We start from the raw sequence: 12,580 nt of genomic DNA on the forward strand, positions 1-12,580 counted from the left end.
TGTGTGCTCAACGATCGATGGAGTGATTAATCACGGGACAGTGGTAAGAGTTCAATGGACAAATTCACATGCATATGAAAATGATAATAATAATTGGGTAAAAAGAGAACAAAAAGTCAAGTACAGTATAAGTAAGTGAAACACATTTTCTTTTTATCATTACAGTTAATTGGATTCAGAAGACCAATAATAACAACATCCAAATCAAGTAGGGTTCAAAAACTCTGATTATTGCGTGGTTGAAAAATGACAGTCATGTTTCTCTGCTTGATTGCAGTAAATTAATTAATGAACTAACTCATATGTATATATAATAACAAATGAAAATTAGGAGAAAGCGAAGGAACATTATAGGGTATATAGTGGGGAGGAAGATGCAACGGACAAAAACAAGACCCAGAGTTGTGCTGTGCTTTTTGTCCGTGACTCAACACAACTCATATTTTGGCCTTTTTTTCATCTTTTTTGTCGTATCTCTGTATCTATATGCTCATTTATTTACAGACAATATATATCAATATTGCCCATAATGTATCAATATAATACATACTGCTCACTTGTACAGTGTGCCGTGTTCATCAAAAAATGTTAATTAGGATAGTAAGATTAGTGAAGATGCTACGGATAGAACATATGTACATATATAAATGATATTCTGTGTGGATTTATAATAATTCTACTACATATATATATTATGCCGACACACCCATAAGTATATAACAATATATTATATATCCACAAAGAAATCTTGACAATATTTTCCTTTTGATGATGACGAAGTTTCCCAGGTTGGTTTTCTCTTTCTTGGCCTGCTTTATTTCAAGTATACTGATTCAAAACATCAATGGAAATAATAATAACAATAACAAAATTGGTGTTCAACTCAACGACGACGTTTTAGGCCTCATTGTCTTTAAATCAGACGTACAGGACCCTTCTTCACATCTCTCTTCATGGAACGAAGATGATGACTCACCGTGTTCATGGAAGTTCGTCCATTGCAACCCGAAAACCGGCAGAGTTTCTGAGCTTTCGCTAGACGGCTTAGGCTTATCTGGTAAGGTTGGAAGAGGCCTTGAAAAGTTACAGTTTCTAAAGGTACTGTCCTTATCAGGAAACAATCTCAGTGGTGATATTAGCTCAAAGTTTTCTCTTCCTTATGATAGTCTTCAAGTACTTAACCTTAGCCGAAACAAGCTTTCCGGTCGAATCCCAGCTTCGTTTCTGGACATGAAATCTATCAGAGTTATTGATATTTCCCAGAATTCAATCTCAGGACCTCTTCCTGATAACATGTTTGGTCCCTGTCTCTCTCTGCATCATCTTTCTTTGGCTGAGAATTTGCTTGAGGGACCAATACCTCAAACTCTGTTCAAATGTCTCTCTTTGAACACTCTCAACATTTCCACTAATCGATTTTCTGGAAACCCGGAATTCGTTTCCGGGTTTTGGCTGTTAAGGAGGATTAGAACTTTAGATCTCTCAAAAAATTTCTTCTCAGGGTCTTTGCCACAAGGGATATCAGCTTTGCATTACTTGAAACAGTTTTCAGTTCAAGAAAACCACTTTTCGGGCTCATTACCATCAGATATAGGACTCTGTCCACACTTAACAAGAATCGATTTGAGCAACAATCAACTTTCCGGGGCATTACCGGAATCATTCCGGAGGCTAAACTTATTGACCCTTCTTAACTTAGCTGACAACATGGTGAGTGGTGATTTCCCTCAGTGGATTGGTGAATTGAGAAATCTGGAGTCACTAGATTTGTCCAATAATGAGTTTACCGGAAGCTTGCCTTCCTCAATTGGTGAAATGAACTCACTTAACTTCTTGAGTTTATCTAATAACAAGCTCATTGGAACAATTCCAACCACAATTGGTGGCATGACCAAATTACTAGTAATCAACTTGAAGGGAAACAACTTCAATGGGAGTATACCAGAGGGTTTGTTCAATCTAGCTTTGGAAGAAGTTGATTTTTCAGAAAATCAACTCACAGGTCCAATTCCAACAGGTTCAACTTCTAGTACTAGAGTATTTGAAAGTCTTCATTTTCTGGATTTGTCAATGAACAACATACAAGGAACTATACCAGCTGAAATGGGTCTTTTCTCCCGGTTGGAGTACTTGAATTTGTCTTGGAACAATCTTGAATCCAGGATACCTCCCGAGCTTGGATTGTTTAGAAACCTTACAGTATTGGATCTAAGAAGTAGTGGCCTGCTTGGTTCTATCCCAGAAGATATCTGTGATTCAGGAAGCTTGGACATTCTTCAACTAGATGGAAACTCACTAAGTGGTCAGATTCCTAATGAGATTGGAAATTGTTCGTCTCTTTCCTTATTGTGAGTATCAACCTCTAATCTTCTTCTTTCCCACTTCCAATTTTGTTTTCTACTAATGAAAGATTTAGTCATAAAATATTGAAAATTGCAAATTAATTCCTTATTTGTTCAAGTTTTGTTCATCAGTTTTCTGAAACGTCATGTAGTAATTTATTGGAAAAAGTCATGCAATCCTATGTTGCCTATAATATTGCCAGTTTTTTGAGAGTTCAGACAACATTTTCTATAGAATTTAATGTTTTCATAACATGTACTTACTTGGGTTTCAATTAATTTTGTCACAGGAGCTTGTCCCACAACAACATAAGTGGTCCAATTCCTATGTCCATTACAGAGATAAAAAAACTGAAGATGCTAAATTTGGAGTTCAACCAACTAAGTGGAGAGATCCCAATGGAGCTTGGAAAACTACCATATCTTCTAGCAGTTAATGTCTCTTACAACAGGCTAATTGGGAGGCTTCCAGTTGGGGGAATATTTCAGAGCCTAGACCAAAGCTCTTTGGAAGGTAACTTGGGAATTTGCTCACCACTGTTAAAAGGTCCATGTAAAATGAATGTGTCTAAACCTCTAGTCCTTGACCCAAATGCATACGACAATCAAATTGGTGGTGGTGAACATCAGAAGCAGAATCCATCTGAACCCTCACAGATCATATCAAATTCGAATAACAGCCATATGTTCCTCAGTGTATCTGCGATCATCGCAATTTCGGCTGCTTCTCTGATCCTTGTTGGGGTAATTGTCATTAGTCTTCTCAACGTATCTGCCAGAAAAAGACTGGCTTTTGTGGAAGAAGCCTTGGAAAGTATGTGCTCTAGTTCTTCTAGATCCGGGGCAAGTCTAGCGGTAGGGAAACTTGTTCTTTTCGATTCAAGATTGTCTGAAGAGATTGGAGATCTTGTGTCTCTACTCAATAAGGCCTCTGAGATAGGAGAAGGAGTGTTTGGAACTGTCTACAAAGTTGCCTTGTGTGATCACCAAGAAAGAACAGAGTTAGCCATCAAGAAACTTGTTACCTCAAACATAATTCAGTACCCTGAAGATTTTGACCGCGAAGTCAGAAACTTGGGAAAAGCAAAACATCCCAATTTAGTATCCTTAAAAGGGTATTACTGGACTCCACAAGTTCAACTCCTTGTAACTGAGTACGCATCCAATGGCAGCCTACAATCCAAACTCCACGAAAGAATCTCTTCAGTTGAGCCTCTTACATGGCCTCAAAGATTCAAGATTTTGGTTGGAACGGCCAAAGGGTTGGCTCATCTCCACCACTCAATTACACCTCCCATAGTTCACTACAATTTGAAGCCAAGTAACATACTGCTTGACCAAAACATGAATCCAAAAATCTCTGATTTCGGGCTGGCTAGGCTGCTGACAAAGCTGGACAAGCACGTGATAAGCAACCGGTTTCAAAGTGCATTAGGGTATGTGGCGCCAGAGCTGGCTTGCAGGAGCCTGAGGGTGAACGAGAAGTGTGATGTTTATGGCTTTGGAGTACTAATTCTTGAGCTTGTAACGGGGCGAAGGCCGGTTGAGTATGGAGAAGACAATGTGGTGATATTGAGTGATCATGCAAGAGTTTTGCTTGAAGAAGGGAATGTTTTGGATTGTGTTGATGCAAGTATTGGACATTACCCTGAAGATGAGGTCTTACCTGTTCTTAAATTGGCTTTAGTATGTACTTCTCAGGTGCCTTCAAGTAGGCCTTCAATGGCAGAAGTTGTCCAAATTCTACAAGTTATAAAGACTCCAGTTCCTCAAAGAATGGAAATGTTCTAGTGAAAGCATCATAATTTTTTTATTACTATTTTTTTATGTTATTTGTTCTGATGATGAGAAATGGTTTAGTGATATAGATGAATTGCTACTTCTAATTGCATTTTTTTTTTATCATTGTTGTTACCAATTTCTTCTCTGCTTATAAATGCCTTCTATGTTTCAGAAGTATTGCCTTTTTAATTTTATGTATTAATTTAGAATTTTTCTTTAATTTTATATGTATGCTTTAATAAAACTATTCAACCGGTTCTATTTTAGTTATAACAAGTTTGAGTTATTTCGTGTTATTTATTTTTATTCATATAACACTGTTATAGAATCCATTCTATTTTAATTATAAATGGTTTGAGTTACTTTCTGTTATTTGTTTTTATTCATTATGTCAAAGAACTAGTTATATTTAAATTATAACTGGTTTGAGTTATTTTGTGTTATTTATTTTTATTCATTATGTTATAGAACGGGTTTTATTTTTATTTATACCTGAGACATCTACATCTGGTGACTTTTCCAGTAATTTTTTCGGGGACGGTGACTTTTCCGACAACGATGACTTTTCTGGCGACAATAACTTTTCCAGCACCGGTGACTTTTCTGGTGAAATCCAACGCTAGTAACTTTTTCGATGAAACTTATTATTACAATTTTTATCAAATTTATTTATTGTTTTACAAATATAAGATTTCCATTTTTTTTACAAAAATATGGCATAAAAAAACTCATAGAAATGTAAAAAAAGTAAAAAAAAAACTCATAACCCTATGGTATTATTTATTTATGCTATAAAAATAAACTCTTATAATTTTCTTATATATTGTGTAATTTCCTCAAAAAAAAAATTAAAGGCATTAAAGAAAAAATATATTGGGTCCTTTATTTATTTATTTTTGGGATAATTAGTAATTACATAAGCCACTATTTTTTGTACAAAAAATTACATTTTTACGTTTAATGAATTTTTTTTTTTTACATTTTTACAGTTTTTCGTAAAAATAACACTAAAATAACAAGAAAACTACGTAAAAGGAACATGATAATAATATCTAAATAACATCAAAACAACAGCAAAAAATAGCATACAGATTACCAAAATTCAACAACAAATTAATATGAATTTAACATAAAAAGACCGGATTTCTGTAAATAAAATTAAAAATTTGTAAAAATGTTTAAAATCTCGTGAAACAGTATTTTTGTAATTTTTTTTATTATTTTTGTGTATTTATAAAATTATACCTTTATTTTTTTGGTTGTTAGCCCCTTGAAGAGTTGGATTGAAGAGTTGAGTGCTCTGTGGCAGTTACAAGTCCTTCAAGGTTTTCAGTTTTTTACAGTTTTTTTCTGGTTTCCATCTTTTTTCTTTAACAAAACAACTACAATCTCCTTCCTGGGTGTAATTGCTACTGCAATTTCATCCCACTCCACTGCCTGACAGTTGTGTAACTTCCCCTCATCATGGATCCGTTGAAAGAAAAAATGAAAGGCAAGATTAATCTTACAGAGGAGGAGGAGACTGTGTTTGCATTTGATCTGGGCGAGCCTTTTCAGTGTGGGTCTGAAATTGAAAGTGTCTTATATGCCAGAATTTTAACAACAAAAAAGGTATGGCTCACCACTCTTCAGAGGCAAATGGCTGAACATTGGGATGGTAGGTTCCCTGTCAAAATTTCTGAAGATGAAGATATGTTCTTACTAACATTTGGTTGTGAGGGTGATAAGCAAAGGGTATTGAATAAAGAACCCTTCCATTTTCAGAACCATCACATAGTTCTGTACACGCCAAATGTTTGTGAAAATGTCTCCTCAACAAACCTTATTTACACACCTTTTTGGGAGCAAATATACAGGTTGCCCTTCATGAGTAAAACAAAGGAATTGGCAAAGGCACTTGGGAATTTAATTGGTGAATTCATTGAAGTGTTTGATGATTCGTTAAATGAAGGATGGGGTCCGTTTTTAAGGGTGCGAGTCAAGATCGATATCACCAAACCACTAAAAAGAGGTCGAATGATAACTCTTTCACAAGTTCGGGATCAATTTTGGGTTGAATTTCGCTATGAACGATTACCCGAATACTGCATGGAATGTGGAAGAATTGGTCATCCATACAACAAATGTATCACTTTTCTTGAGAAGCTTGACAATGGTGAAGAACCGGAACTTGAATACAGACCCACCATGAAAGGTTCAACACTCCCAACTTCAGGCTATGATCGGTATCGCACAGATTTTGCAAAAGGAAACGCTTGGCCTCTCCTCACACGTTTGGCCCGAAACACTTTGACATCCACTGTACCGCTACTTAATGGTCGAACTCAACCACAACCAAGACAATTATTTCTTGGAGAATCTTCACAGCATGACACCAACGTGCCAACAAATTCCCAAGACAATGCTATTCTCACAAACCAGAGGTTTCAGCCATTTGCCTCTCATCAACCAAGGGATGCACAAGGGAGTCCAGTAATGCTACAAACTCAAAGTACTGCTGTTAATTCATACCAAATGCAGCAGCATCTCACCACTGACCAAACAAATGCTGCTCAAAAGAATCAAGGAAAAGCCACACACAACACTGCTATTATGTCCAATCTGTTGCAGCAGGGACTTTTTTCCAACAAAGTTAGTGATGTTCAAGGCAATCATATGGCTTCTACTACTGGTAAATCGAGTATCTTCACTGATAATCTTACACCAGTTACCCACACATCTGTGTACCAGTCCAGCCTGGAAACTCATATCGCACCAGTAATTGGAAACAAGAGTAATATCACTAGCCAAGACTCTCCTAACCATTCTGAACTAGATATGGTTACTGATCTCTCAGGCATATATATGCCACTTACAGGGCTTGGAATCAACTCTAACACATTTGCCACTTACCCACCTATTGACCAAAACTCTATGAACCATAACAAAGGTACCTTGACTGCATCATTCACCAACTCTACAACATCTTCATCGGTTGTTGTTTCAACTCGGGCAGAGAGAGATGATAAGGAAAATTATTCTCCAAACCGTAGTGTCAAAAGACATCCAGAGAGAGGATCACTTCGAGACACTCTTAAGAGGTGCAGAGGCAATCAACCAAGTGTGTTCACACCAACCTTGTCAGTTGCAGATGAACGAAACCAGCATGTTTCTATTATTGACATGGATTCTACTGGTTATCCCGACAACGCTGCGGAGGCTGTGTTCCAGCCCCGCAAACAGCCATGAAACTCCTTAGTTGGAATGCGCGTGGTTTGGGGAATCCTAGCGCACTTCGTCATCTCCGTCTGCTTGTAAAAGAGCAATCCCCACATGTACTTTTTTTAATGGAAACTAAGTTAGGTCCAAATGTTGTTTCTCGCTTTCGTAATGTATTACATTTTAATAATGGACTTGAAGTCCCTAGAGTAGGTTTGGGGGGTGGGTTAATGTTGCTTTGGAAAGATGATGTAAATGTATCCCTTTTGAATTTTAATACAAATGTATTTGACTGTTACATCAGCTTCACTAATCAACCTCGGTTGCATTTTACTGCATTTTATGGATCTCCTTCAGTCCAGTTACGACCACAAACTTGGACTCTCTTGGAAAGACTAAAAGATGTTGCACCTTTATCACCATGGCTGGTAATTGGTGATTTCAACGAGATCTTATCTAATGGAAACAAACTGGGAGGGGCTTTACGTAATGAAGTGCAAATGGATGATTTCAGACGAACATTGGATAGCTGCCACCTACATGAACAACCTTTTGAGGGTGACCCATACACATGGATTAAAGGAAGACATTCTGTGGACACAATTAAAGAGCGATTGGACTGGTGTTTCGTGAATGACTTTTGGACAAACGCATTTGATCCCATTATGACACACCATTTGGATTATTACAACTCCGATCACAGAGCTATTGCAGTCCATGTTAACCCGATTCTTAGTGAAGCACACCAGCAACAAAGACATACTCGGTTCAGGTTTGAGCAACTTTGGCTTAAACATGAAGAAGCCTCCAACATCATTCAGCAACAATGGCTCTCTTCAAACTCGGGTACTGCCATGGAAATTTTTTTGAACAAAATTGGAGCTTGTGCTAGTTCTTTACAAAAATGGCATGTATCTAAGTTTGGAAACTTTAAGAAGAATATTGCTAAAGCACAACAGCAAGTTTCAAACTTGAATAATGCTGTCACTAGAACATCTTCTACAATGGATGAATTGAAGAAATCTGAGAGTGTTCTTGATGATTTATTGGCACAAGAAGAAGAGTATTGGCAACAACGATCTAGAGTCGATTGGCTACAAAGTGGAGACCAAAACACAAAGTTTTTTCACGCTCATGCCTCATCGCGTAAAGCAGGAAATAAAATCTCTTCTCTCATGGACTGCAATGGAAATAAAATAACATCAAAGGCTGGAATGACCACTATAATACAAGATTATTTTAATGATCTCTTCTCAGCCTCAGCGATTGATTTTCAAGCCTTGGATCTTGTGACAGCCACCATTCCAACAACAATTAATGCAGAAATTAATGACACACTCACTCAGCCTTTCACTGTAGCCGATGTTACAAATGCTCTAAAGACAATGAGTCCTGATAAGAGCCCGGGAAGCGATGGTATGTCAGCAATGTTCTATCAAAATTATTGGCACATTGTGGGTAATTCCGTCACTGATGTTGTTTTAGGGATACTCAATGAGGGACAAAGCATGGAATTGATTAATAATGCCATTATCACACTGATTCCAAAGACCAACTCACCTGCTGCTATGACGGATTATCGCCCTATAAGCTTATGTAATGTCATTTACAAGCTTGTATCTAAAATGATAGTGCTGCGTTTGAAGGATGCTTTACCGCTTGTAATCTCAGAAACTCAAAGCGCCTTTCTCTCCAATAGGCTTATAACCGATAACATTTTGGTTGCTTTTGAACTCGTGCACCATATCCAACACAGAACAAGAGGTGGTAAAAGTTACTCAGCACTCAAATTAGACATGAGCAAAGCGTTTGATAGGGTAGAGTGGCCTTTTCTTTGGGCAGTCATGAAGAAAATGGGCTTTGATAGTAACTGGATTGCATTGATACAGAATTGCTTGACCTCATCAAGCTTATCATTCTCCCTTAATGGGGAAGTTGCAGGCTATGTCAAACCGTCAAGAGGTCTACGCCAGGGCGATCCCCTTTCACCATATCTTTTTCTGATCTGCTCAGAAGGACTCTCAAGACTACTGCATCATGAAGAAGCTATTGGTAACCTCCAAGGACTACGCCTTACTAGGAGAGCACCTTCTGTTTCTCATCTCCTTTTTGCGGATGATAGCTTGCTTTTTTGTGAAACAACAAATAGTTCTGCATTGGCAATTGAGAGAACACTAAACTTATATCATCGTGCTTCGGGTCAGATGCTTAACAATCAAAAATCGGTAATGTCCTTCTCTCCAAACACTCCAGTAGCTTCGAAAACTTTTTTCCAACAAACACTGAACATGCCGATTAGCGAGTGTCATGAGCGTTATCTTGGACTCCCTTCGTACTCTGGCCGGGACAAAAAAGAGCTCTTTAGTCATATTAAAGAACGAGTTTGGAAGTTAATGCATGCTTGGAATGATAAATTGTTTTCAGTTGGGGGAAAAGAGGTTTTGCTCAAAGCCGTTGTTCAATCAATTCCAACCTATGCAATGAGTTGCTTTCGCTTAACGAAAACTTTTTGTCAACAATTGGAAAGCATGATGGCTAATTTCTGGTGGGGTTCGAACAAAGATGGATCCAAAATTCATTGGAAAAGATGGAAATTGCTTTGTAAGTCGAAATTTGAAGGAGGGATGGGTTTTCGATCTTTCGTTCATTATAACCAGGCGCTCTTGGCCAAGCAAGCATGGAGAATTTTCGAAATGCCTACATCATTGTTAAGTCGGCTTCTAAAATGCAGATATTTCTCCAACAATTCTTTTTTGGAAGCTAACCTAGGCCATTCTCCTTCGCTTACATGGCAAAGCATCCATTGGGGTCGTGAACTTCTTCTCAAAGGGCTTAGATTCAAAGTTGGAAATGGTTTTAATATTCAGTGTGGACAAGACAAATGGATACCTGGTTTTACTGAGTTTAAACCCATCACTTACACAGGACCTACCTCTATGTTGGTTGCTAATTTCATAACAGAAGAAAGGGAGTGGAATATAGGGCTGCTGGAAAATTATTTTGGTCAGTTAGATGTGGAAAAAATTGTCTCAATCCCGCTGAGTTTCTTCCCTACTTCAGACAGATTAATATGGCATCACACAACCTCGGGCATATATACAGTAAAGTCAGGCTTCCACTTAGCTGCTGCCTTAGATGAACAACTAGAAGCCTCGGCTTCAGATTTAAATAGTAAATGGTGGAAATCCTTTTGGCACTTGAAACTCCCATCCAAGATCAAAAAATTTTGCTTGGAAGGTCATGCACAATGCCATCCCAACTGCTGCTGCTTTACATCGCAGAAAAGTACTTGACTCGGCTGCATGTTCCATGTGCTCTAATGCTTGGGAATCCATAGGCCATGCTCTATTCACTTGCTCACATGCCAAATCGACATGGAAACACTCGGGTTTCTCTATGGATTTCAGGAAAGCACAAATCATGCATGATGGTGATTTTATTTTTCACCTCTCCACTATACACTCACAACCAGATTTTGAGCTTATCATTTGCACTATGTGGGCAATATGGTCGCATCGAAATAAAGTGCTACATGGAGGAGTTTTTAAAGAAGGGAAGATTACAGCAAGATTTGCCAAAGACTACCTAGGGAAGTATCATGCTTCTACAACGCAAGCCCATACAACACCAGCTGTAACAAGTGTTTCACCTACTGCTGCACACACCAGTAAAAAACCAGCAAGCAGAGACACTCCATGGCAGCCCCCTCCTGCATCAGGCTTGAAGCTGAATGTTGATGTAGCCGTTAATGCTACCTCGAAAACCTTGGGAGTAGGTGCCATTGTACGGGATCATAAAGGCCTTGTTGTTGCTGCCATCTCAAAGCCTGTCCAAGGGTGCTTCCGTTCCGATGAAATGGAAGCTAAAGCTCTATTTCATAGTCTCAATTGGGCAATCCAACAGCAGCTACAAGTCACACATATTGAGACCGATGCGCTAAGAGTCTTTAATGCTTTAATTCATACATCTACAGATTTATCTTGTTTTTCAGATTTAATCATAGATGTTCGTTGTCTTTTGTCCTTTTTCCCTGAAGCTACTATTTCTCATGCGATGAGAAATGCTAATCATGCTGCTCATGGTTTAGCAAAGCATGCTTTAGAGTTGGACCAAGACATTTGTTGGGTAGGAGAAATTCCCTATCCTATTTTCACTACTGTTGTAAATGATTGTTAATTTATAATAATAGTGAAACTTTCTCAAAAAAAAAAAAGAAAAAATATATTAGGCTTTTTTTTTTTTTTTTTTAGATTCTGCGCAGTAGCCTAGCTTGCTGGGCAATATTCCAAAGAAAGGAGAACCAAAAGCAAAATAATAAAAATAAATTATTTAATAAAAAATTATAGTTTAAACAAAACAAGATTCTTGAACTTGAACCGGAATAAGGGCTGCCTGTTTATTGGGTAAACAAAAACAAACAAGGTTACGGACGCATGTTTACTAGTTTGTAAACAATAATTAGACAGACACTAGTCACTATACAGGTATATTATATAGGCTCATTAGGATTTTTGTATCCCCTTGAACTTTTAAGGTCGTTGAAAATACTCCCTAAACTATTGAGATTGTTAGATTTAAGGACTTTTGTCCAATTTCAGTAAAAAAGTCTAACATGGATGAAAGTTCAAGGAGCATGATTTAATACATGTCAAAGTTCGAGGGGCATGATTTAGTAGATATCAAAGTCTGGGGAGCATGATTTAGTACATAAACAATCACTTAAATAGTAAAATTGAATGAAATTAAACAAAAGTCCTTAAATCTAACAATCTCAATAGTTCAGGGGGTATTTTTAACGACCTTAAAAGTTCAGGGGGCAAAAATCTAATTAGCCTATTATATATATATAAATATATATTCTATATAAAGTGTGCCAATATAACAGAATTTTTGGTTTTATGAGAAATTCATGGGTGACTTTTTATTTATATTAAAAATAAAATAGTTTTTGAGAAATTGATGGATCACTTTTTATTTATATATAATAAAATAAATCTCATTAAATCCAAAAAAATACGATTAGGTTCTTGCTATTGTACATCTACGATTGAGTTTTCTTTAATTATTTATTGTATTTCTTTTCCTATTACAATTTGGACTACATTCCCATGGGATCACACATAATATTCTAATCCCCACTTCTCTTTTTTCTTCTTCACACTTAATAACAAAATATATAAGTAATAATAATAATAAAAGAGAAGCGTGACTTTTATCAATGTTCACAAAACCAAGCATCAATGGCGAAAAAGACCTAA

The 12,580-nt window shown here is 37.1% G+C and overlaps 1 protein-coding gene across 2 annotated transcripts; it reads left to right on the forward strand.

Annotated features, from left to right (window-relative positions):
- Window positions 1–403: 403 nt before the first annotated feature.
- LOC115722025 (probably inactive leucine-rich repeat receptor-like protein kinase At3g28040) lies at window positions 404–4,298 on the forward strand. Of its 2 annotated transcripts, XM_061103872.1 has the most exons (3): window positions 412–788; window positions 902–2,348; window positions 2,633–4,298. In XM_061103872.1, exons 2-3 carry the CDS (start codon window positions 1,231–1,233, stop codon window positions 4,131–4,133), a joined length of 2,619 nt encoding a protein of 872 aa, XP_060959855.1. In that variant the 5' UTR covers window positions 412–788; window positions 902–1,230; the 3' UTR covers window positions 4,134–4,298. The 2 variants fall into 2 exon arrangements, with proteins under 2 accessions (XP_030507002.1, XP_060959855.1); XM_030651142.2 differs by having other exon boundaries at window positions 404–2,348.
- Window positions 4,299–12,580: the final 8,282 nt, after the last annotated feature.

This window comes from Cannabis sativa, chromosome 9, assembly GCF_029168945.1.
Source record: "Cannabis sativa cultivar Pink pepper isolate KNU-18-1 chromosome 9, ASM2916894v1, whole genome shotgun sequence".
Classification (NCBI taxonomy): domain Eukaryota; kingdom Viridiplantae; phylum Streptophyta; class Magnoliopsida; order Rosales; family Cannabaceae; genus Cannabis; species Cannabis sativa.